This window comes from Liolophura sinensis, chromosome 1 (genome assembly GCF_032854445.1).
Source record: "Liolophura sinensis isolate JHLJ2023 chromosome 1, CUHK_Ljap_v2, whole genome shotgun sequence".
In the NCBI taxonomy this organism is placed as follows: domain Eukaryota; kingdom Metazoa; phylum Mollusca; class Polyplacophora; order Chitonida; family Chitonidae; genus Liolophura; species Liolophura sinensis.
Window position 1 is genome coordinate 83,956,719 of NC_088295.1, and position 23,483 is coordinate 83,980,201.

At 38.1% G+C, this 23,483-nt stretch overlaps 2 protein-coding genes across 2 annotated transcripts; one reads left to right on the top strand and one right to left on the bottom strand.

Annotated features, from left to right (window-relative positions):
- The first annotated feature begins 29 nt into the window (after nt 1–29).
- On the top strand, nt 30–20,212 carry LOC135461860 (PHD finger protein 14-like). The gene is made up of 23 exons (XM_064739122.1): nt 30–181; nt 2,761–2,886; nt 3,141–3,472; nt 3,679–3,788; nt 4,370–4,425; nt 4,889–4,989; nt 5,356–5,411; nt 6,217–6,328; nt 6,825–6,919; nt 7,407–7,449; nt 7,741–7,881; nt 10,809–10,884; nt 11,108–11,202; nt 12,490–12,580; nt 12,805–12,911; nt 14,679–14,774; nt 15,258–15,358; nt 15,884–16,015; nt 16,760–16,910; nt 17,422–17,526; nt 17,732–17,862; nt 18,939–19,056; nt 19,828–20,212. The coding sequence occupies exons 1-23, from the start codon at nt 118–120 to the stop codon at nt 19,963–19,965; spliced, it is 2,577 nt and encodes an 858-aa protein (XP_064595192.1). The 5' UTR covers nt 30–117; the 3' UTR covers nt 19,966–20,212.
- Nucleotides 20,213–20,367: 155 nt separating this feature from the next.
- LOC135461861 (succinate dehydrogenase assembly factor 3, mitochondrial-like) lies at nt 20,368–23,315 on the bottom strand. The gene is made up of 3 exons (XM_064739123.1): nt 23,190–23,315; nt 21,695–21,940; nt 20,368–20,703 (listed from the first exon to the last, which is right to left on the bottom strand). Exons 2-3 carry the CDS (start codon nt 21,875–21,877, stop codon nt 20,533–20,535), a joined length of 354 nt encoding a protein of 117 aa, XP_064595193.1. The 5' UTR covers nt 21,878–21,940; nt 23,190–23,315; the 3' UTR covers nt 20,368–20,532.
- Between the last annotated feature and the right edge of the window lie 168 nt (nt 23,316–23,483).

A 23,483-nucleotide genomic window follows, 5' to 3' on the forward strand; every position in this document is an offset into this window, starting at 1 on the left:
CGCTGTAGAGTGAACTTCCGCTAAAGAAGAGCGGCGTTGCTTTGTATGACAAGACTACTTAGAATGATCTAAGAAACACAGATTGGTCAGGGCGAGAGTCCTACTGGAATAATCACAATGTCTGAAGACTTAAGCATCGATGGAGTGGATCCTAGTGTTGGCTTTTTGTACAAAGCTATGTGTAAGTCAAATTCGTGTGATTTATCATCAAAATGTTTTGTTAAGGGGATGTAACTCTGTGTAACACCTGTATGAGGCTCGTCCAGTGTCTTCTCTGTTATCGAGTTAATAACTACTATACTCTGCATTGTAAGCGTCATCAGTTAAGATAATAGTTGTTGTACGATCGTCAAATACTTTGACTGTGTACTGAAGTTGAGAAGATCTATTTTATGGCCCGAATATTTGTGGCTTAGCATGCATGTACACAAGTGGTTATGTACAGAACTTAGGAACTTGCTTACACTCCGGCAAAGCATTGAAACCTTATATTTACTTTTCTTGGAGTAATGCCCGAGTTCTACTGCGTAGCACCTCAGGTAGGCATTACAGATTCCCACCGTGCATAGTTGAATGTCAGAATGAACGCCTATGGCACTTCCGGCCAATCCCAAATTGAAAGTCAGGACCCGTGCGTAAAGATACAAAATTTCATGTGACATGCTTTTATATGCTCTTTTTACAGTAATAAGGATATATGAAAACAAATGAAATTGGATTTGGAAGAGCTGTCTAACCCCATTTTGTCTTCACTACCCCTTGGTTTAGAAATATGGACGAGAATATCCCAGAACCAAAGATGACAAACTATTCTAGGGGTCATATATTCTTTTGGCTGTTTTTCTTTATTTCACAGCTGTAAAAGTAATGGGGATTATTCTATTTTTGGTGAAATATGCATGATCCCTTGATGGATTTTTCTATTTTCATTATGCCCCTTTGTTCTCTGCACAAATCAAGAAATAGTTGTTGCTTTGCACTTACATTTTGACAGCTTAGGAGAAGGGTTCAGTAGTTCAAAGCCATGGAAGTCAGTGTGTGTATACTGTTTCTTAAGTGTTTACTGCACGAGTTTTTGAGTTTATGGACCATACATGGACTACATGCCTCAGCAAAGAAAAAAACGGTAGGAATTAAATCTTGGCATTGAGTGGAGGATTTAAAGAGGGCCTGTGAGAGACACAAGTTTACAGGAGTGCCGAGTGGGGGCATATACCGGAAGTTGAGGCTAGAGCCCTGATGGTACATGGCCTTCAAGCTTGAGCATTGGGAAAATGGAGTGTTTTCTAACACCAACTTCCGATATATGCGGGAGCGCCCCCCCCCAGACCCCCCCCCACCACCACCACCACCACCACCACACTGAACTACCGTGAACTCTTATCTCTCATAGGCCCTATATTTTGCTGTAATGCCTACCTCAGGTACTTATTTTGTGACCGGCCCGGATAGCACAGTTGGAAGGGCGTCCACTTCGGGAACAGTAGATCCACAGTGAATCCTGGGTTGTCACGCCTAAGACCATAAAAGAAGTTGTAACTTCCTCACTTAGCATTCAGCATAAATGGGATAGTGCAATGACTGGTTGACCCATATCAGTATAATGGTTCGGGCGGGGTGGCTTACTTGCCTTCGGTAAGTCATCTCAGTGAAGCAGCACTAGATAAAAGAGCGGTGGAAATCCGTCCTGCAACAAGGATTCCCTTCATTGTCATATGACCAAGAAAAGTAAATATAAGGTGTCATAGCTCTGCCGGAGTGTAAGCAAAGGTGGAGATATTCAGAGCTAGAATCATGTAACTAAACATGGTAGGTGTAGATACTGTGCATGTACAATGACTACAAGGACTGTAACAGGGTGTTACACTGCCGATGTATGGATGACGAATAGCAGTGGATCGTTGGACTTGGTGAACTCTAATAACAACTTGGACAGAGAGCCATTAAGAATGTATGGCTCTTCCCCTGAGGACAGCTGTCCAAGCCTGTCAGTTTCCTTCTTGAACGCTTCATATGTCCAGTGTTTAGACATTGTACAACATACATGCTTGACGCTGGGCTCATACAGGCCTAAACCTGTTGCTTGAGTTGTTTGGTAATACAAAAGTCTTGCAATGTTGCTGTTATTTTTATTGGCACTGTCCTCAACAAATTTGCCCTAGATGGTGCTTTCCGAAATATTGTCTTAATGATTTTTACCACTTTTAAAATGAGCATGACAAGATTGACCAGTTAAGAGATGTCACCGACATTTTTTTATATTACCAAACAATTCAAACTGATCTGAGCATATATGTAGAGCAATGTCTGAACAAAGGATTTGGCATGATTAAGCATTCAGGGAGGAAACGAACCAATTTGACCGGCAGGATCACGGTTATTCTTGGTGCAAAGAACTAGCATTTGTAATGGCCCCAGTCATAGTAAATGCACAGTATCTAGCTAGGTATCAGACCTTTGAAAAAATAGTATTCAACTTTACCAATTGTGCCAACAGAGATACATGCATTTGTCTCACAGCAAAGACTTCACAAAAGTTTGAGGCATGCAGATTCATCATACTAAGGTGGGGGTACTGACCGTCCAACTTTGCTTACTAGTTACTAGGAATAATTCCATTTTTATTTACTGTCTTCAAATATGTGACCATGATCATGATGATGGTTGTAGCTTTAAAAACCTGGATAATGTCACATTGCATACTTATTCTCGTAGATATATTAGATCAGAGTAATCTTTGATGTCCTTTACCAATTACAGTACAACGAGATCCAAAGAAAAGGAGAGTGAAGCCTGTTCAGAAACATTTAATTCAGGTAGACTTTGGAGGGGCTGATGACAGTGATGATGACAGTGATTTTGAAGTCAGTAAGATAGAAGACACAGGTACGAGTTAATAAAGATAAAGAATTACTGATAATGGCAGAAGTACAGTCTATCCTAAAGGCTTCTCAATTAATGGTGCAAGGGTACACCTGTATGCACACACATTTCAGCCAGTGGAGCAAAAATGTTCACATGTGCAACCATTTTGTAAATGAGTGTACCCACGTTTGATGGCCATTATTTGTATTAGTGAAATATTGAAGTAACGTTTAATTTGTTTCCTTTGTGTCATGATTTTGTCCCACATTGTTAAGGTTCAGGTGATTCTGATGTGGGAGATGAACCTGGCAATGATGACGAAGAGGACGTTGCTCAGGGAGAGTCCATTGCATCTGAAAGGGGATCATCTAAGGAGGTGGAGGAAGAGGAAAGTGACCTGGACTCCATGGGAGAATCGGCATCAAGCAGTCACAGTGAGTCAGAGGAAGAGTCTGATGATGGACCTTGCAGTGTTAACAAGGCGCTGCAGAATGTGAACTCTGATGACGACAGTGATGATGAAGATTATATCCCCAAGAAAGAAAAGCTGGCCAGGGAGTTGAACACAGAGACCCCCAGGATTAAGTCCCCTGATCAGAAATCTCAGGTATGTTAGTAGATGTGTTTGTGACACTGGGCTTGAGTAAGCGATAACAGAAAGGAAGCCTTGTTTCATGAAAGAGTTGGTTTTTGTTTCATACATCTTTCTTATTTGTTTCTTAAAATTTTGTTGAAATGATTTGCTCTATTCATTAACTTAAGAAGTGTCAGTGTAACATTTGAGGTGAAATTCACAGTGTGTTTATGTTGCAGCCACCAGTAGAAACCCAGCAAAATGACAGCATGCCTGGTCACTTGAAAGTCATCATCTGTTGTGTGTGTCTGGGGGATATCCGGTACAGAGACTCGGAGCATATGTTTGTGTAAGACTGCACTATTTATGCCTGAATAGGGGCTTGGAACAAATGGTGAATTACCCACAATTTTGCCCCAAATGGTCATTTTTATTTGTCAGATGAATGTTGTGTAATATTACGTTTGGTTGTAGTTGGAAGGCATCCTACTTATACCCTCCAAACAAACCTTGGTGCACCTTTCTAAAATCAGTAGAAGTCTCAGAATCAGAAAAAAATGTGCAGCTTAGTCTTGTGCAAAATTTCAGGTTATTTACAGTCAGTTCATAATGTTTCTTGTGTAAGATTTTGCAATAGTGCAGAAACCCTGAAGTAAAATTTGTGAAAATTTCATTTTGGTACATGTATGTCTGAATGAATCATCTATTTGAGTGAAATCACACCATCAGTATATTTCTTTGAAATATTCACCAGAAATACCCACAACCTGTTGATATCAGATTTAACCATGTTTAACTGCAACCCTTTGTTAACATGTTACATCAACATGTAATTTCATGTAGTATGTTCTACCATTATAATGCATTTACCATTTTGATGTCTCCGAATATTTATGTTGCTTATTCTTTGAACAATTCATGCTGTTAAAGTGAAGAAGATGATGAAATTGTGGAATGTGATAATTGTGGGGCCTCAGTTCATGAAGGTGAGAGGAAGAAGCTTTTAGCACTAAAATATATGACAATCTTGTGCTTACCCATGAATAGTAACTACACTAATCAATGTAATCAGCTGTGAAATACAGTGCTGGTCAGATGAAAGGGTAAATGAAAGGGAAGGGAAAGTTAGTGAGTTACATCTAAATTGACCTCCAGAGTAATACGAGCATTGTAATGAGTATTTATTGTATTTGAATTCATTGTTGTAAATTATGTTCATTTGAATGTTCATTTCCAGTGCCTGGAAAGTTGAGCATCATTTAGATTTTTACACAAATACAGAAAACTAGGCAGGTGCTTGATTGGGACATGTGAACAATTTTTATGTGGTACAGAAATGTAGCTTCTTGGTTTAAAAGATTGTAAGAATGATTTCTTGCACATGTAACTGTAATAGGAAGTATTGTATCTGAGCGAAGCTTCCCTCATGGCTTGACTGTTGTGTTGTAGGTTGCTATGGTATCAGTGAGGCCCAGTCTGCTGCCAGCACAGAATCGTCAGCCAGCACAGAGCCATGGTTTTGTGATGCTTGTAAGGCTGGCGTTATGCCTGTGAGTAATGTTATGTTGAGGGGGAAAAGGGACATTTTTTAGAAATTTGGCTTCACAGCTCTCAAGGGACAAGTCGCCTATGTGGCTGAGTGGTTGGTACGGTAGTGCAGCACAATGACCCAGGAGGCTCTAATAAAAGCAATCCCTGTAAGCTCAAGTCCATCTCAGATTGATGTTTTACCCAGGCCATTCTGGTGTCCTGCACCCATACAACTGCCCACCACCATACAAGTACAAGTAAGCCATTCTTGATTATGGCATTTAATGGTAGTCAGTTAAAATAAATAAATAAATGAATACATTTTTCATGGTTATTGACAACCAGTCATGATACACTTTTGTTAAAATTATGTTGGCCTTTTTCAGAACTGTGAATTGTGCCCAAACAAAGGTGGTATATACAAAGAGACAGATGCTGGCAAGTATGTCACTTTTCTTTATGATTTAAACTTTGTATGATTACTATTTCTATTGTTTGGTTCAAAGGGCTAGAGTGTATGGTTCTTTTAGACTGTCGTTCATTACATGTTGTTTGTAAATACTTCTAAACACTGTCATCATTGCCTCAGTTGGTGTTAATGAAATTCACATGACCCTATGCACTTGGCAATGGTGGAGAATATTTAAAGTTGATGACCAGTTGAGAGAAAGGAGAAAGCCAAACCCCATCAGTCTGTGACATGGCATATTTTTTAACCACACACTGAATTTGGAAGGCTGGTTGCAAAGCTTGCTGTAAGCATGTAACTTTAATAAGCACTTAGATGAGAAAAATGACATCTTTACTTAGCTGCACCGTTATTTTTAACAGCTACTGTGTTTGACAGAAATGTTTTAAGTGATGCGTTTAAGTATTTATTGTGTGGTATATTTTGTAGTGAGCGCTGATAAACATTGTATAAAGTGGTGTGGGTAGGGTGGGGTGGCAGTGGTTGGGGAGATGGGGGGTGGGTGTGTTTGGGGTGTTTTTTTGTGGGGGGGGGGCATGGCCGAGTGGTTAGTGTGTTAGCGAAGTACTGTGACTTAAGGATCTTTTGACCAATGAGGTCGCTAGGAGTCTTGCTCATGCTGGCTTTCTCACCAGTCATACCTTGGAAGCAAGCAACCTGCTGATGGTTGTGGGTTTCCTTCCGTCAAACAGCAAATAAATAAATAAATAAATAAATGGAATACCGGTAGTAGAAGGTTAAGGAAAATCATTCAAAATGTTTGAATCTCCTGTTCCAGGTGGGTACATTTAGTGTGTGCTCTGTACATTCCTGGGGTTGCCTTTGGGGATGTGGATAAGCTTAGCCCTGTGACTCTATTTGAAATGCCCTACTCAAAATGGGGTGCAAAGGTAAGTCTCCTTATGTGTCCACAGCTATTAGTGCAGAATTCCTGTGAATAGAGATAATATATTACAGAGTAATGTTTATAATAGGCCATGCTGGATCACATTATGTTTTTTACACAGTAATACTAATGACCATTAAATGTAGACATGAAATTTGTAAAGTTTTTACTTGTAATTTGGATGTTACCATTATACAGTAAAGACAAAATGACAGAACTGAGCTTACAGCGTATAGAAGAATATGTTTATGAGATGAAGGGAAAGTCGTTAAGGAAATCATATTAAATACATATGTCACAGTGTAGCATATCCATTTTGCAAACTGTGCACTGCTTTTATTTACGTAATGAAACTAAAATTCACTTAAACTTTTTAGGTGCAAGACTATGGTGGAAATTTGAAGAGATGATTACATTTGATGAATGGAGTCTGCGCATCAGATTTCATGTAGACATTCTGTTGTCCAATACTGCACTCAGCATGTTGTTGTTGTTGTCAGGAGTGCTCGTTGTGCGAGGAGCCGGCCTTCTCCAGGACAGGGGTGTGTATCAGCTGTGATGCAGGCATGTGCAGGACGTTCTTCCATGTCACCTGGTGAGTACAGCCTGGGACAAATGAGTGATTCGTGTTCAACACCACTTCGGTTATAACAGTACATGTATTTCAGATTTACACTGTATGGTGGCAACAACTTTGACAACATGTCAGAGTTAGCATATGTATGTTGGTAATTAAACACATGGTCAAATATTAGACATTCTTGATTTACTTATTTATAAGTGTCACATGTATTTATTGAATGTTGTTTTAATAATGCCCTGCTAGCAGTTTCCCTGATGTCCTTACTTTTCAATTTTTGGTACAATGTAAAAGAAGACAAACATATTCACATTGGACTATTTTTCCCCTTCTTAACGTCACCAATATTCAGTAGACATTTGTTACCATAAAAATGCGTGGCACTGTTCAAGTGAGAGGACGATTTCTGTTTCTATTTATATTAGACAGAGATCACGTATGTTGAACTTTTATGAGTTGTATTTCAGTGTTGTCACTACATCTCTGTTTGCTCTTTCTACAGTGCTCAGAGAGAGGGTCTTCTGTCAGAGGCTTCTCCGGAGGAGGTATTTATCATGACAGTCTTTAATGTTCAGAATTCCAAAAAAAAGCTAAATTTCTTTCCCTCTGTTCATGGAAGTGAAACTGATACATATTAAAGTGCACTCATTTTCAAAATTTGTGTTTATTGATTTTCATTATCTTTTCTTTACACTCTTTTCAACCTGTACAAAAATATCAGTGTTTCAGAAATGTGCATTGTCATTGTGTGATCATAGTATGGTTTATGTTTATGTTCTGTTTGTCCTTATGTGCACCTTGTTTACTTATCTCTTATTGTTCACTGTTCATTTTAGGATATTGCTGACCCGTTCTTTGCGTATTGTAAGCTCCATGCTGATAAGGCCAGTATGAGAGCCAAGCGACGGAACTGGCTGGCCATTCAGTCGAGGGTGAAGAAGCATTCAGAAAGGGAAATAGCAGATGACAAAGAAAGGGTGAGCTAGATCTTGACTGCAAGTGATTGTCATAAGCAGAGGCAATCTGATTGTGAAATATGCATCTCATCTTTAACTGGTATGAGTGATTCATTGATTGGCAGATTGGTGTTGAACATTGTACTCCTGAATAACTTAATCAAATCATTGCTTGTCAGTTTCATGGGTGGTGACAGTCAGGAGTGTCAGAAGTAAATCACTGCACTTTGGCAAGTAAACATAACAAATAATCATCCCAAAATATGAGGCAAGTAAACAAAAATAATCATCCCAAAATGTGAGGCAAGTAAACACAACAAATATCATCTCAAAATGTGAGGTAAGTAAACACAACAAATATCATCCCAAAATGTGAGGTAAGTAAACATAACAAATATCATCCCAAAATGTGAAGCAAGTAAACATAACAAATATCATCCCAAAATGTGAAGCAAGTAAACATAACAAATATCATCTCAAAATGTGAGGCAAGTAAACATAACAAATAATCATCCCAAAATGTGAGGCAAGTAAACAGAACAAATATCATCCCAAAATGTGAAACCCTGTAAGTTATACATGTATCACCATGTTCTAATTTGATTTTGGAGACAAAACTACATTCGTTGCATTGAGCATTTTCAAGGCTTCACAAAAAGTATAATTTTATCAATCAACACAGAATAATACCTTCAGAATATGCTTGATTAAACACCTTGCAAACATGTGAAAAGGCTGAAGAATTACATTATATTTTGTGATACTTTGTTGAGATGATCAATATTTTTGCAGTCCTGAAGGGCAAGTGGAAATACATGTATTGATCTTTGAGAGATTTTGGACATGTTCTTGTTATTAGCTGCTGAATAGTTACAAGACTTTTGAAATTGGCGGCATGAAAAGCTATTGACACTTACATCGTCAACAAACTTTGCTATCGATCCGTGTGTGAGAGTGCATTCCTCGCTTCTTTGGTGAATGCGATAGCTTATCCATGGCAAATTGAACAGTTAAAGTCCCAGAATTGTGAGACAGGTTTTTAATCTAAGTGAAAGCTCAGTGTGTATATAATATAGTTGGAGGCAAATGATCTTTGACTTCATGTAAGGCCAGCTAATGTGAACATGAGAACATATTCTTTTAGTATGTGCCTGACAATTCAAACAAATATCATCACTGCATACCCAGGAGCTGACCACAACTACTGGTTTGAATCCATTTGTATGTGTTGTTCATATGTATCATTAATATAATATCTTCACTGCATGCCCTGGACCTGACCACAACTACTGTTTGATTCCATTTGTATGTGTTGTTCATATGTATCATTAATATAATATCTTCACTGCATGCCCAGGACCTGACCACAACTACTGGTTTGACCATTTGTATGTGTTGTTTGTATGTATCATTAATATAATATCTTCACTGCATGCCCAGGACCTGACCACAACTACTGGTTTGATTCCATTTGTATGTGTTGTTCATATGTATCATTAATATAATATCTTCACTGCATGCCCAGGACCTGACCACAACTACTGGTTTGAATCCATTTGTATGTGTTGTTCATATGTATCATTAATATAATATCTTCACTGCATGCCCAGGACCTGACCACAACTACTGTTTGAATCCATTTGTATGTGTTGTTCATATGTATCATTAATATAATATCTTCACTGCATGCCCAGGACCTGACCACAACTACTGGTTTGAATCCATATGTATGTGTTGTTCATATGTATCATTAATATAATATCTTCACTGCATGCCCAGGACCTGACCACAACTACTGGTTTGAATCCATATGTATGTGTTGTTCATATGTATCATTAATATAATATCTTCACTGCATACCCAGGAGCTGACCACAACTACTGGTTTGAATCCATTTGTATGTGTTGTTCATATGTATCATTAATATAATATCTTCACTGCATGCCCAGGACCTGACCACAACTACTGTTTGAATCCATTTGTATGTGTTGTTCATATGTATCATTAATATAATATCTTCACTGCATGCCCAGGACCTGACCACAACTACTGTTTGAATCCATTTGTATGTGTTGTTCATATGTATCATTAATATAATATCTTCACTGCATGCCCAGGACCTGACCACAACTACTGGTTTGATTCCATTTGTATGTGTTGTTCATATGTATCATTAATATAATATCTTCACTGCATGCCCTGGACCTGACCACAACTACTGTTTGAATCCATTTGTATGTGTTGTTCATATGTATCATTAATATAATATCTTCACTGCATGCCCAGGACCTGACCACAACTACTGGTTTGAATCCATTTGTATGTGTTGTTCATATGTATCATTAATATAATATCTTCACTGCATGCCCAGGACCTGACCACAACTACTGGTTTGAATCCATTTGTATGTGTTGTTCATATGTATCATTAATATAATATCTTCACTGCATGCCCAGGGCCTGACCACAACTACTGGTTTGAATCCATTTGTATGTGTTGTTCATATGTATCATTAATATAATATCTTCACTGCATACCCAGGAGCTGACCACAACTACTGTTTGAATCCATTTGTATGTGTTGTTCATGTGTATCATTAATATAATATCTTCACTGCATGCCCAGGACCTGACCACAACTACTGTTTGAATCCATTTGTATGTGTTGTTCATATGTATCATTAATATAATATCTTCACTGCATGCCCAGGACCTGACCACAACTACTGGTTTGAATCCATTTGTATGTGTTGTTCATATGTATCATTAATAAGTGAGCAAGAACACTGTCTCCTGTCTATAAGTGAAATATTCTTGAGTATGGCATAAAGCAACTATCAAATAAATAAATAAATAAAATTGTAATTGTATCAAGATAGCAAGATTGTTACAGGAATTCTTGAAGATATTTTGCTGATCGCATGTATGTGTATTCTTTTGTGTTTTCAGATAAGAATAAACAGAAAGCTTAACAGACATAGGCAGAAATATGTTATAGCCAAATCAAAGAGGTCACCATCTTGGGGTATGAAGTTTTTCTGTCTCAATATCTGCATGACAAAATTACAATGCGTAACAGATGTTAAATTATTTTACATCACTCAAAATTTTGATTTTGATTTATTTGAGTGAAGGTGATTTTTTTTCTTTTTCCCCCCTAATACAAGCAGCTGAAGAAAGCGAAATTTTGAAATGTAAACTCTTAATGGGGAATTATTTTGGCTTCAACAAATGTGTTGTGTGTTCAGTTCCCACAACAAAGATGGTGCGACACCTGTCTTCCTGTCCCTCAGCTGTGAGGCGTATGCTGAAGAAAGCCGAGGTGATGGGCATCATAACACAGGTAGGTCAGCAGGGTGTATATATATATATATATATATTATATAAACATATATATGTATTGATATGGAATGGTAAATGATAAGTGGCTCAGAATACAAATTAAGCTGGCTCAGAGGTGGTTATTTTGTTTTCACCTGTTTTGGGTTCCTCCACCATAATCTTGATTGTTGTTGTATTACATGATATTAAACACTGTTGAAATGAAATAATCCAGGGTTTTTACAGGCTCTGATTGCTGATCATAATATAGCTTTCTCGATAATATAACCATACACATTACAGCAGTTATGGTTGTACAATCAATTCATAAGGGGGCCTCCGTGGCTCAGTTGGTTAGCGCGCTAGCGCAGCGTAGTGACCCAGAAGCCTCTCACCAATGCGGTCGCTGTGAGTTCAAGACCAGCCTATACTGGCTTCCTCTCCGGCCGTACGTGGGAAGGTCTGTCAGCAACCTGGAGATGGTCGTGGGTTTCCCCCAGGTTCTGTCCAGTTTCCACCCACCATAATGCTGACCGCCGTCGTATAAGTGAAATATTCTTGAGTACGGCGTAAAACAACAATCAAAAAAAAAAAAAAAATTCAACTGATAAGCGCACTCATTGATCTAACTGATCAATACTGAGTGTCTCATAGGGCAACACCACTTCTACAATGATCAATACTGAGTGTCTCATAAGGTGACACCAGTTCTATACTGATCAATACTGAGTGTCTCATAAGGCGACACCAGTTCTATTTTGTCTTTTACAGGTGAGCCAACACTGAAAAATCCCCAAAATGGAAGAAAAATAAACTGAAAATCCAATGTTCATTTTTTTTTTTTTTTGTGACTTCCCTTTTTTTTTTCAAGGTTTCTGATGACAGAAATATGTCTTTATGAGAATAAACCGCTGAAATGGTTGACCAAAAATTAGGGAATTTCTTAGTTTTATGTTATTTTTATACCATTCTCCGACGTTGAGAAAATACTCATTCTGCCCGTGAAGCCAAAATGTTAAGTGCAACAACTGGGTGACCAGTATCAGTTTAATGGTGGTATAATGGGTGGGGCGGCTTACTTGCCTGCGATAAGTCATCACATTGAAGCAGCACTAGATGAAAGAGCGGTGAAAATCCGTCCTGCAACAAGGAGGCACATTACATACACCCTAAGGATTCTTTTGTTGTCATATGACTGAAAAATTGTTGTGCATGACGTTAAACCTCAAGCACTCACTCACTAAAAATGTTAATTGGTGTGGCCTGATGATATACATTGTAAAGACACAGTATTGCCCTGTTTGTTCAGGTCCAGGCAGATCCCCATGATAAACCTGAGAAGAGGAAGAAATGGCACATGTCTCCTGCCCTCTCTGTGGAGTTCATCACACATTTTCTGGGTAATACCAACAGTTGCATTGAGTTAGCATAACAGTTTCTATTTTGATAGAATAGTTGCTATTAGCATCTTCACTCTTCTTAATTATGATAATTTACAGATTTTTTTTAATGTTTCGAATCTGGCAAAGACTGCCTTTGATATAGGAATTGCATGTTAAAAATGTTAAAACTGTAGTTTTAGCAGTATTCTTTCAATTGTTGTCAAATTGTTCATTTTTCCTAGACCGAAATGCAAAGATTGCAACAAATCAAGAGAAGTTGTCTGAACTAACTAATCAAAATGATTCCCTGAGGGAACAGGAAAAAGTACTGAGGCATCAGTATGATCAGGTGAGTGGTCATCAGAACTGAGGTGGTTTGGATGGGTCTGGTTCTCTGGTTGTAGGTTGTCTGGAACCTACACAAGCAACCATGCTCTGAATTTCTAAAAAAATATCTTTAAATCAGAAAACTGTATTCTAGAAATTTCAAATCTATAATTGAGAAGAACGGAGCATATTTTAAAACTAAAACTGTTCATATACATTATCAACATCCTATTAAACAATAAAAACGTGTTTTTTTCCCCTAAAATCTGGAACTATTTACAATATACATGCCTGTCACATTTATTTTCACATTTTGCATTACATAGATATATAATACATACACAGTGCGTTGTGTAATCATCCAACATGTCCAAAAGTTACCAGCAGTGAGCTGACTGCCATGTGCAGTAAACATTTATGAATACACATCTGTATGAAGAAACTGAACATAAAGTCTGCCACTATATACACATAGAAAAAATGATATGGGACACAATTATCACCGAAAAATATGTAAAAAATTCTATAAAGTTTTGAAAGCCGAGAAGATGAAGTTCAGCACTGGGGATATGGCACTGACGGACAATTCATTCTGAGTAGCTATGTTGAAGAAGTCATCATGAACTGGGCCAGTCACTAGGGCTGAAAGTGATGTGATTATTGGCTGTCACATCCCAAAACCTACTACCGTATTTCCTCAACCTTTTCACATATGAAAGGGCAACTTTCAGTGCAATTTATACACATTTTTTATTTGGTTTTGGGGACAAAACTACATTGGTTGGATTGGCTATTGTCAGGGCATCATAAAAAATATAATTTTATCAGCCTACACAGAATAATGCTTTCAGAATATGCTTGAATAAACGCCTTGCAAACATGCGAAAAGGTTGAAGAATTACAGTAGCTCGCGAATATCAGTGTGGTTTCTTATAGTAGATAGACATAGATCGATGCAATAAATTGGATTTTGTGGTTAGTTTAAATGTTAAACTGATGCATTTTGAACCACACATTTATGGGCATGCAACTGATAACGTCTGCCCGTGTAACAATGGGTGCATGTTGGGCAAAACACTCCAGTAACTTAGTCCTTATCAGGGTGAGCTGGCGAGAAAACCGCCTCAGGAGAGTCATTGTTTGATGAAAAGGGTTGTGACTTTGTATTATTTTTCCTTAGCAAAATCAGATTTATTACGAAAATATTTTCCCAAATCTGAATGATAGGATCTGCCAACAATCAGAAGATCCTACTGTGTTCGGTAAATTGCCTGATGTTGGTACAGCCTGCTAGGCCAAATGCTTTCACCCATGCAGGATGAGTAGGGCTGCTAAAACATGACACTTGTGCTCCATGAACATCGCCCTGACCAAGCGCCAAACTAAAAGAAATATCAGCCCTTTGAACATGGAAAAGAACACACTTTGGTTGGGCATTTTTGTTTGTATTTTCTCGTCATATTTTTTAGTACGGATGGTATCGAAGAGCTCCTAGGTTTTGTGACATCACTCTAGATAGCTATAACATGGCAAAATGGCTAGGTATAGAAGATTGGTTGCTATTGATTTAGTTGGTAAAACAGTGTAGAATTTTAAAAATATTTTTGGAACCTTTCTGGAATACTACTTTATTTCATTTAACTTTTATTTTAATTAATTCAGCTTTAGTTTGCTGACTTTATGTACACTTGAAAGGTCAAAACATTGTATCGTTACCTACGTGTGTATATTCATACATCATGTATTGTGCAAACTCCAGAAATCTCATTTTTGAACTTCCTGTTCACAGTCCATGGGTGTTGTAGACAGGTTAAAACATTCTGCAAATCAACTAAAAGATGAGGCAGAAAAGTTTTGGAGCATTCTTTCCAAAATGGGGGGAAAGGTAAGATAGTTGTGTGTTTATGACAATGGGTAACAATTGGGTACAGATTTGTTTTGTGGAAGTTTATTGGAAGATTTAGATAGTTGTGTGTGTATGACAATGGGTAACAGTTGGGTACAGATTTGTTTTGTGGAAGTTTATTGGAAGTTTTAGGAAAAAAAGGAATAGTGTAATTGCAGGCATAAATTTAATTGTTTTTTGTTGTGTTGTTATTTTATTTGTTTATTTTTTTTGAAGTTTCTCTGCTTTTACTAACTTTCGGTTACTAGGTAAGGCAATGTATTGTGATGGCGTGTGAAAATTTCAGTGTCCTTTTAGAGCTTTTGATTAAGCTATATCCAAAGGTTTGGGTTACACTTTTTTTTCTTAATGGCTGCTTAGACTTTCTGGATTAGCAGATGTTTTTTCTAACCTCTTTAATGAGTGCGCCACCACCAGTAATCCTGGTATGGTCTTGTTGACTGTTTGTAATGTTTTCTTTAGCAACAACCTGTGCGAATGCCAGAGTTTCTCACAGTGAAAAAGCCTTTGAAGTCTCCCAGTAAACGAGAGAACCCACGATCTCCACCGGCCATCATCCATCAGTTAGTACACCATCTACAAGTATTCATCTAGCAACTCTAACAGAACACATATTTAATGGGCCTCTGTGGCCTAGTGGTTTGCAGGCTAGCGCAGTACAATGACCCAGGAGCCCCTCACCAGTGCAGTTGCTATGAGTTTTAAGTCCAGCTCATGCTGGCTTCCTCTCTGGCCGTATGTGAGAAGGTTCCCCTGGGCTCTAACCAGTTTCTACCTCCATAATGCTGGCCGCCATTGAAATATTCTTGAGTACAGTGTAAAACACTATTCAAAAAAATAAATGAATAGCACCTATTCAAACAAAGTGTATTCAGTGACAGAAAATGAATTGAGTCAAACCCGTTTGTAAGCTGCCAAAAGATGAGGAGTTTCCAAGTTTATCAACAACTCACAAAGAACTGTTATTCTGGCAATAGAAAATTCTGCAAAGTGATAACTAAATGATCTCGAAATGTGTAACTGTATACATATAAGCTCCGTTGTTTGGAATTACAAGTGTTATATAGATTTCCCCCATGTTTCTGTAGGTGTGGCCTCTGTCACAAAAGCCATGACCAGCATCTACTGGCTAAATGTGACAAATGTAAGCTTCACTATCACTTGGGCTGTCTTGATCCTCCACTCACACGGATGCCCAAGAAGACTAAGCTCCAGGGCTGGTATGTACATGTCAAACCCTCTCTAAGTACTTAGCCTGCCTGCCATTCACATCTTGGCAAATGTGAACATGTTGATACTTGCTATGTACTTCATTAAGCTTACAAGCAGCTCCTTGTTTTCCAGTTTATACTGCCTGTTATTGGTTAAGTGGGTATAAATTGCCTCCACTGTAGGCTTCCACCATCAGGGGTTGCCAGTTGGATCCAGTCACTGATGTAACAGTGCCAGAATTGCCTGGCCACAAATGAAGGTATAGGTCAAAGAACAGAAATGCTGTTTCGTCCTGACCCTAGTTAGTTCAGTCTACTTTAGGTCATGGTAGGAAAGGAAAAATTTGTCTTAATTTCACATTAATGTCATCTTACATTAGGTGTGTCAGGTAACTGACCCACCATAAACTACCCCTCCCCCCTGTGCTCTGTATTATCAGTGAAATATTCTTCGGAACTGCATAAAGCAAGTCATTTAAATTTTCAATCTTTCATGGTTTATGAAAGATCAACTGCAATCTTTTTTGCAAGTTTTGCAACAATTTTTGTTGACAGGTGTTCTGAGCAAATTATTAAACAAAAATTATTGCAATCATCACCATGTATTTTAGAATCAGAAACCTTTGCCGTCAGAGTCACTTTTCTCGTGATAACTGAATTTGATTCCAAAAGTCACACTGAACTCACTTTTTCAAAGCAAGACCCCATCTGTAGCTTTATGATGTACACATTCTGGTTGCATCTGTTCTACAGGCAGTGTTCAGAGTGTGGTAGCTCCAGCAGCGAGGAATCAGAAGAAAGCAACCTTGATGTCAATGCCCCAAGAAGACTTCGGGAAAAGATTAAAGAACCCACCAAATTCATGCCAACTAATGCTTACAAGTTTGATTTCAGTAAAATGCACGTAAGTATCAGTCATGAATGGGTGGCCGCATTTCTTCACTGTTTTTGTCATTGATTTTATGATTTAGCATCTTAAGGAAGACATGTATATGTGCTGTAATTCTGCAACTTTTTTGCAGGTTTCCCCAAGATGTTCGTTCAGAAAATGAAAGCACTGTTCTTTGTAGACTATAAAATTAAACTTTTTGTGAAGGCCTGAAGTAATTGGCCAGCCCACCAAAATGGAGGTTTTTCTCCCAAATCAGATTAAGAAGGTATAGTTAGTAATAACACAGAAAATTGTCAAAAGGTTGGGAAATTAAAGTATATATATACCATGTATTTTGAACAAATTTGCTGTACATCTGAACATTTCCCATGACATTTTTGATGTGTTGCTTTAGCCTCTTCCTAAGCTTGTGGGCTAATTGTGACAAGCACTTGCATTTGTTCTTTCAAAACAGGCCTGTATTTCCATGAATAACTCCATGAATAATGTCGTATGTGGATAATCTCTTGTGTTTGCGTCTCAGGAACGTACACAAAAGCACACAGGAAAAACAAGGAAGAGTGGTCACAAGAGGAAGCATGAAAACCAGGAAGACAAGAAACAATCCACCGAGGAGAAAAACGATCCTGTTAGTGTCGTACCTTTTGTTTATTTTAATTACCATGGACACAAAATTTTTACACCTCTGTAAAAATAGATTGTCATTTTTATTTTTACAATCAGAAGGGAATGTAATTGTGCAATATCATTTATTTGGCAAGAATTTGCGTTTTAAACAAGATCAGTCTGAAAGAAGTTATTTTCCATTGACGACCTGTACTGTTTGTTTACAGCCTGTACTCAAGAAGGAGAAGGTCATGCCTGAAACTCCTCTGAGCGATAAGAAACACAAACCTAAGCCATCAGAGTTGAAGGCAGAGTGTTGTGTGTGCGATCTAGGCGGGACTATCTCCAATTTGGTCAGGTAATTATGTCACTGATGCACCTCACATTACAATGGGATACCAGCAGAATTAAGAAATGGTACCTATGACATCATTTTATTGTGGTACAACTTCACAGTTAGTACACCATACACCTAATATATGTAACCGTAGTATGCCACATACTACAAAAAAACTTTTGATGTGAAAATCCTTATTCAATGCAGTGCAACTTATTGGGAGAGGAAAACCTGTCTCTGTTTATCACCCAGTCCACTTGCCTCAAAGACGCAAATGCAGATGGCTGGCAAACACTGCTAATCTGCCATAAGTAATTGCGTCAATTGGATGGAAAATGTTTGAATTTTTGTAAAAGCCAGAGTTATTTTTGTGTTTTAAGGTTTTTTTTTAGGTTGCTTTGTTTTGGCTTCTCTTTGCTCCTACATTAACGTGGCTTTGCAACTCAGGGTTGCCTTCAAAACTGTACATATGAGCAACATATATAATAATTATGCACCATGTCCTATGAATACCTATGTGGTTCTGTGGTTCTGGTTAAAATATGTACTCTTTATTAGGTTTACTCTTTTCTTCAAGGAGTGTGAAATTGTTTATAAAACTGAAACTGTGTTGCTTAACAGATACATATTTTGTACATTAATGTTTAATGCACAGTGGTTCAAATATTAAAGGGCACATGAAAAGGTATTGTTATACCTATAGCATGCTTTACGGCCAGTTAAGAAAGGTATGCTTATATGAGAATCTCTTTTATAATTCTTATTTTATGTATATTTTACTGGGAACATTTGACCGACTTAGTGCTTGCCATTCGGACTCTTCTCTGCCCTCACAGAATTGTATTGGCAGCTATCACCTTCAACGTCCAAACTACAGGCTACCAAAGTTTGAGATTGACCACCCGGGCCTTAGAAAAACTGTTGTATTAGTTATTACACTCCAAAAAGAAACCGAGGATGCTTTAGTGCGTATTCATGTTGGGACACATTCTAAATTACACATCACAAAATAAATACTAAATGTTTTGTTATCATTTTAGTGAAGTTGACGATTTACTGTGCGGTATTGAATGTTTCGTGTTTCTCCCAATGTGCAGATGTGATGAATGTCAGCTGTGTTACCACTTCCACTGTTTGGACCCTCCCCTCAAGAAGACCCCAAAACAGCGTGGCTACACCTGGCACTGTGAAGCCTGTGACCCTACTGACAACTCTGTATGTACTCTGACATGTTCACACATGGAACATTTTAATTTAGAATTACACGAGATTGTCTTTAGCCATCACAAGCTATGTCCCTTTTCCCCAACTAAAAGTTTTAAAACTGTACAACATGTTGAAGATGAGCGAAAAATTCATCTGGAAATAAGTAGAAGAAAACAAAAATTAAAATGGCAAGAAATTTGTTTGAAGATAACTTCAGAAGTCATTTTCAGTTTTAATACTCACACAGCAAATATTTAAAAGGCAATGTCTCTCTGCTTCATTAATACAAGCCTAGGCAGACACATGTAATTCAGAACTGATAACTCTTGTTTTTCATATCATGTTGCAAAACTGTCAGCGAGGGTATTGTTAACGTAGTCACTTCCTGACACTCTTCCAAGTTGTCCAACCTCATTCTAAGATTTCAGGACAGAACAGTTACGGATATTTATGTATTATGAGCCAGGGTTAAAGAAAACAGCGTTCACCAATGTGAAATTTGAGTTTTCCCCAGTAAAGCCTCTTAGTTTACTCTCATTTTCTCCACCCACAAACTGAGTATGGCAATAAACAGCAGTGTTATAAAAGTATGTTTTCATGGTGATTCTTTAATGGAACAAAATTAATGCCACCGCCAGACATGCACGACATACTTCAAATCACAAGACTGCTCAAGTCAGAATCTAGAACTACTTTCATAAAAACCTTATTTTCGTTGAGACGGTTATAAGTGGATCCAAATGTTTGTAAAACTCAATTGTCTGTTTGTGAATATTTCAGGATGAGTTTGAGCTTGAAGAGGATGCTCCCAGTGAGAAGAGTCCACCACCTCCACTACTGAAGAAGGAATTTTCAAGTGGAGACGACTCCGCTGGCAAAGGCACTCCCTCCAAAGTGAAATCAAAACATGCACGTTGATTTTCAGACATTAACGCTTGTAGATATGGGCACAATGTGTTAATACATCAGCTGTTTTGAAGTCCAGCTGCGGATGTACACTACTGGATTCAACAGCTTCCTAAACTCATCGGGATAGTCAGCTTTTTGTCCAACTACTACATGCGCTTTTGTAACTGCCGATGTGTATAGTTCGTCAATATTGTGTTGCATTGTGCAAAGCTGTACAATATGAGACGTGAGAGAACTATGTCAGCAGATATTTGACAAATCTTGAAAGGAATCACAAATTTTGTCATGTTAATGTGTGAATACACTATTGAGGAAACTCTCAACCATACATCCATGACAAATGTACATGTAATTTTATTACATGGGTATTTATTAAGAATATTGTAAACTAATAAAATGTTGAAGACGGTGTTCTTAATAAATAAACACATCTTTATTTCCCACCTTTTGTTCTGGTCCATTACTTTGCAGTACAACAACTATGAGTTCAGGGGTAGTTTAATTTTTGCTGGATACGAACATGATAATTTTTGCTGATTGTACATATAATTTATGTGTTAATCATTGCAAGATTTATCAAACAGGTGGATCCCTCACTTTTGGTTTCTGAGTTTCTTTGAACAGTTCCATCAGTTGTCCTAGTTGTTCCTCTCTGAAGTTGTCTAACATTTCTGGGGAGAGATTGTGACCAATCAAAAGAGCTGGCTGCTTTCCAGTCAACTGCTTGGCAACTACGATGTAATATTTCTGAAAAAGAGAGGATACAAATTATCCATAATGCCTCAAGCAATGCTTACGCATATGTTATTAAGGGTGGTACCTCAAAAAGTACTGGGGGCCTCCGTGGCTCAGTTGGTCAGCGCGCAGCGTAATGACCCAGGAGTCTCTCACCAATGTGGTCGCTGTGAGTTCAAGCCCAGCTCATGCTGGCTTCCTCTTCGGCCATACCTGGGAAGGTCTTCCAGCAACCTGCGGAAGGTCGTGGGTTTCCCCCGGCTATGCCCGGTTTCCACCCACCATAATGCTGGCTGCCGTCGTATAAGTGAAATATTCTTGAGTACGGCTTAAAACACCAATCAAATAAATAAATTGAAAAGTACTGCATGTCTTCAGCGCAGGTTTTGCATACATGTGAAGTAAAAACACACAAGTGGAATGTCCCATCACTGATGCCCTGCATGTGTTGGTTACCTTAAATTTTCTAATTCTAGATTTCCTGCCTTTTTCTTTATTAGAATCACTACAATAAATTTTAAGTACCTTATTTATTCAGCTAATTTTTGGTTTCTAAACGTCAGTTCTTGAGTTTCTGACTCAAACTCAGTTTCATGAAATAATTAATGTCTTCTCACACCATTGATCTCAATGGCTGTGACATGAAAATTTGAGCTGAACTCTGGAAACAGAGACAAAAATTATATTAAGCATGAGAATTTTAATTTGTCAGAAGCTTATAAATTGTGCACATTAAGTGACAATGAAAGCCATACCCTTGTCATAAATGGTGATGTTACGTCTCGTGCAAGCTCTGGCAACGTGACAAACTCTGATTCTGTCCTGTGACCCTTGCACATGTAATTAATCAAGATTTTATCTATTTCTTTACTTATTTGATATGGGTTTAACACTACACTGAAGAATATTTTCATTTAGACAATAGTAGTTCGACTTATCAGTGCCGGAAACCAGAGTCTTGGAAACACTACCTTTTCATTAACCTCCCAACCTTCTGACTTACTGTCCACTCCCCAAGAAACACTTCGGTTTCTGCTTCATTGGCAGTTTTGTGTCGCTTGAATTCCTCCTTGACGTACTCATTGCCAACTGCCCTGAGTTCTAGAGGAAGTCCCTGGTGCAGTTTGAGCAATGCTTTGTACAGAGCCCTGACTTTAGTAGCATGTGGTATCACTGTGGAGGACATTATCTTTGGTTCCTTGTTTCCTAAAACAGCTACAACATCATCATGCCATCATCCCAGCCAGTCCTGTAACGGGACAGTGAAATAGTTATAAAAGAGGTGAAATTCATGTACTGGAAGACATTTCTCTTGGATTTCTCAAATCTAAATGAAATGCCTATCAGACAACAACTCTGTCAATTTTACTCCCTTCAAACTAGGTAAATAGAAGAGAGGAATTGTGTGAGTGAGTGTTTGGGGTTTAATGTCGATCCTAACAATTTTTCAGTCATATGACGACGAAGGAATCCTTAGAGTGCATGTAAATGCACCCTAAGGATTCCCACCGCTCTTTTGGCTATTGCTGCTTAAATAAGACACCTCACCAAAGGCAAGTAAGCCATCTGCCTGAGCCATTATACTGATACGGGTCAACCAGTTGTTGCACTATCCCCTTCATGCTGAACGCAAATTCCTCTTTTAAGGTCAGGTCTTAGGTGTGACTCGAACCAGGATTCACCTTGGACCTACAACTTTCGAAGCAGACATTCTACCAAGTGTGCTATCGGGGCTGGTACCAGAGAAGAATTGAAGTCAGCAACTAGAGCCATAATCCAAGATAGCTCACATGTTGGACATTGCAATTTCAGCCTTGCTGGTGACAGTGTCATTCATAATGCAGATTCTATTACCTATGTGCCATATTTGACTACACAAGACACAAAACTGGGACATTCTTTTTACGAACACAACCAGACCATGCAGATGTGAGATTGTTTTCAAAACCTAATAAGACAAGTGACGACTGAATCAGACATATGATTGGAAATATCCACACATGCCAATATAGTTCAATCAAAACTGATGGTGTATGTGCGCAATAGTAGCATTTGGCAACTGACCATGCCCATGCCTAGATGGACTAGAATATGCCATAAATCGCTAACATGTACAACAATAGTGCCTGGAATCGCCTTCACACTCGGTGGCAAGAGACATTGTGTGGTAAATACATTAGCCTCATAAATAAGAAATAAATATTCACAACATCTAATTCATGAGGCTATAAAAATAAATGAGTGATAAATTTTCCCATTTTAAGGATCATTCGGAATTTTAAAATAGCACACTGACCACACAATAACATGAGAATATAACAAACGTTCACGATTAAAGCCAAAGGGCTGTGCTACCAGATTACCCTTGTGTAACTAGTTAACAAGTCCTCGAACCAAGGTCGGCATCCTCTAACTCTAAAAATATTCGAGTATCTCGTGAGAGCAGGCTAAAGCAAATGCAGCATTTGTGATTCGTTATAAAATGTGAAATACCTCACCTATGGTCAATATTCCATCTCAGTTTTAAATTAGTGGTAGCAAATTTACATTCCAAAATCACGAAAGGTTCTTCTAATTGCAGCCCGCACATACGTAAACAGTGACATGTGCGAAGCCACACTACAGCGCCCTCTGTTGAATCATCTGGTTAGGGTAAATGGTGCACTTGGAAATATAATCGAAAAAATATATCGACACATGGCTATGCTTTTCTTTTTAAGATATACATAGAGAATAATTTAAGATATTAGTAAAATATTGTCCGATATAGTCTAAAGCTATTTGATTTGCCC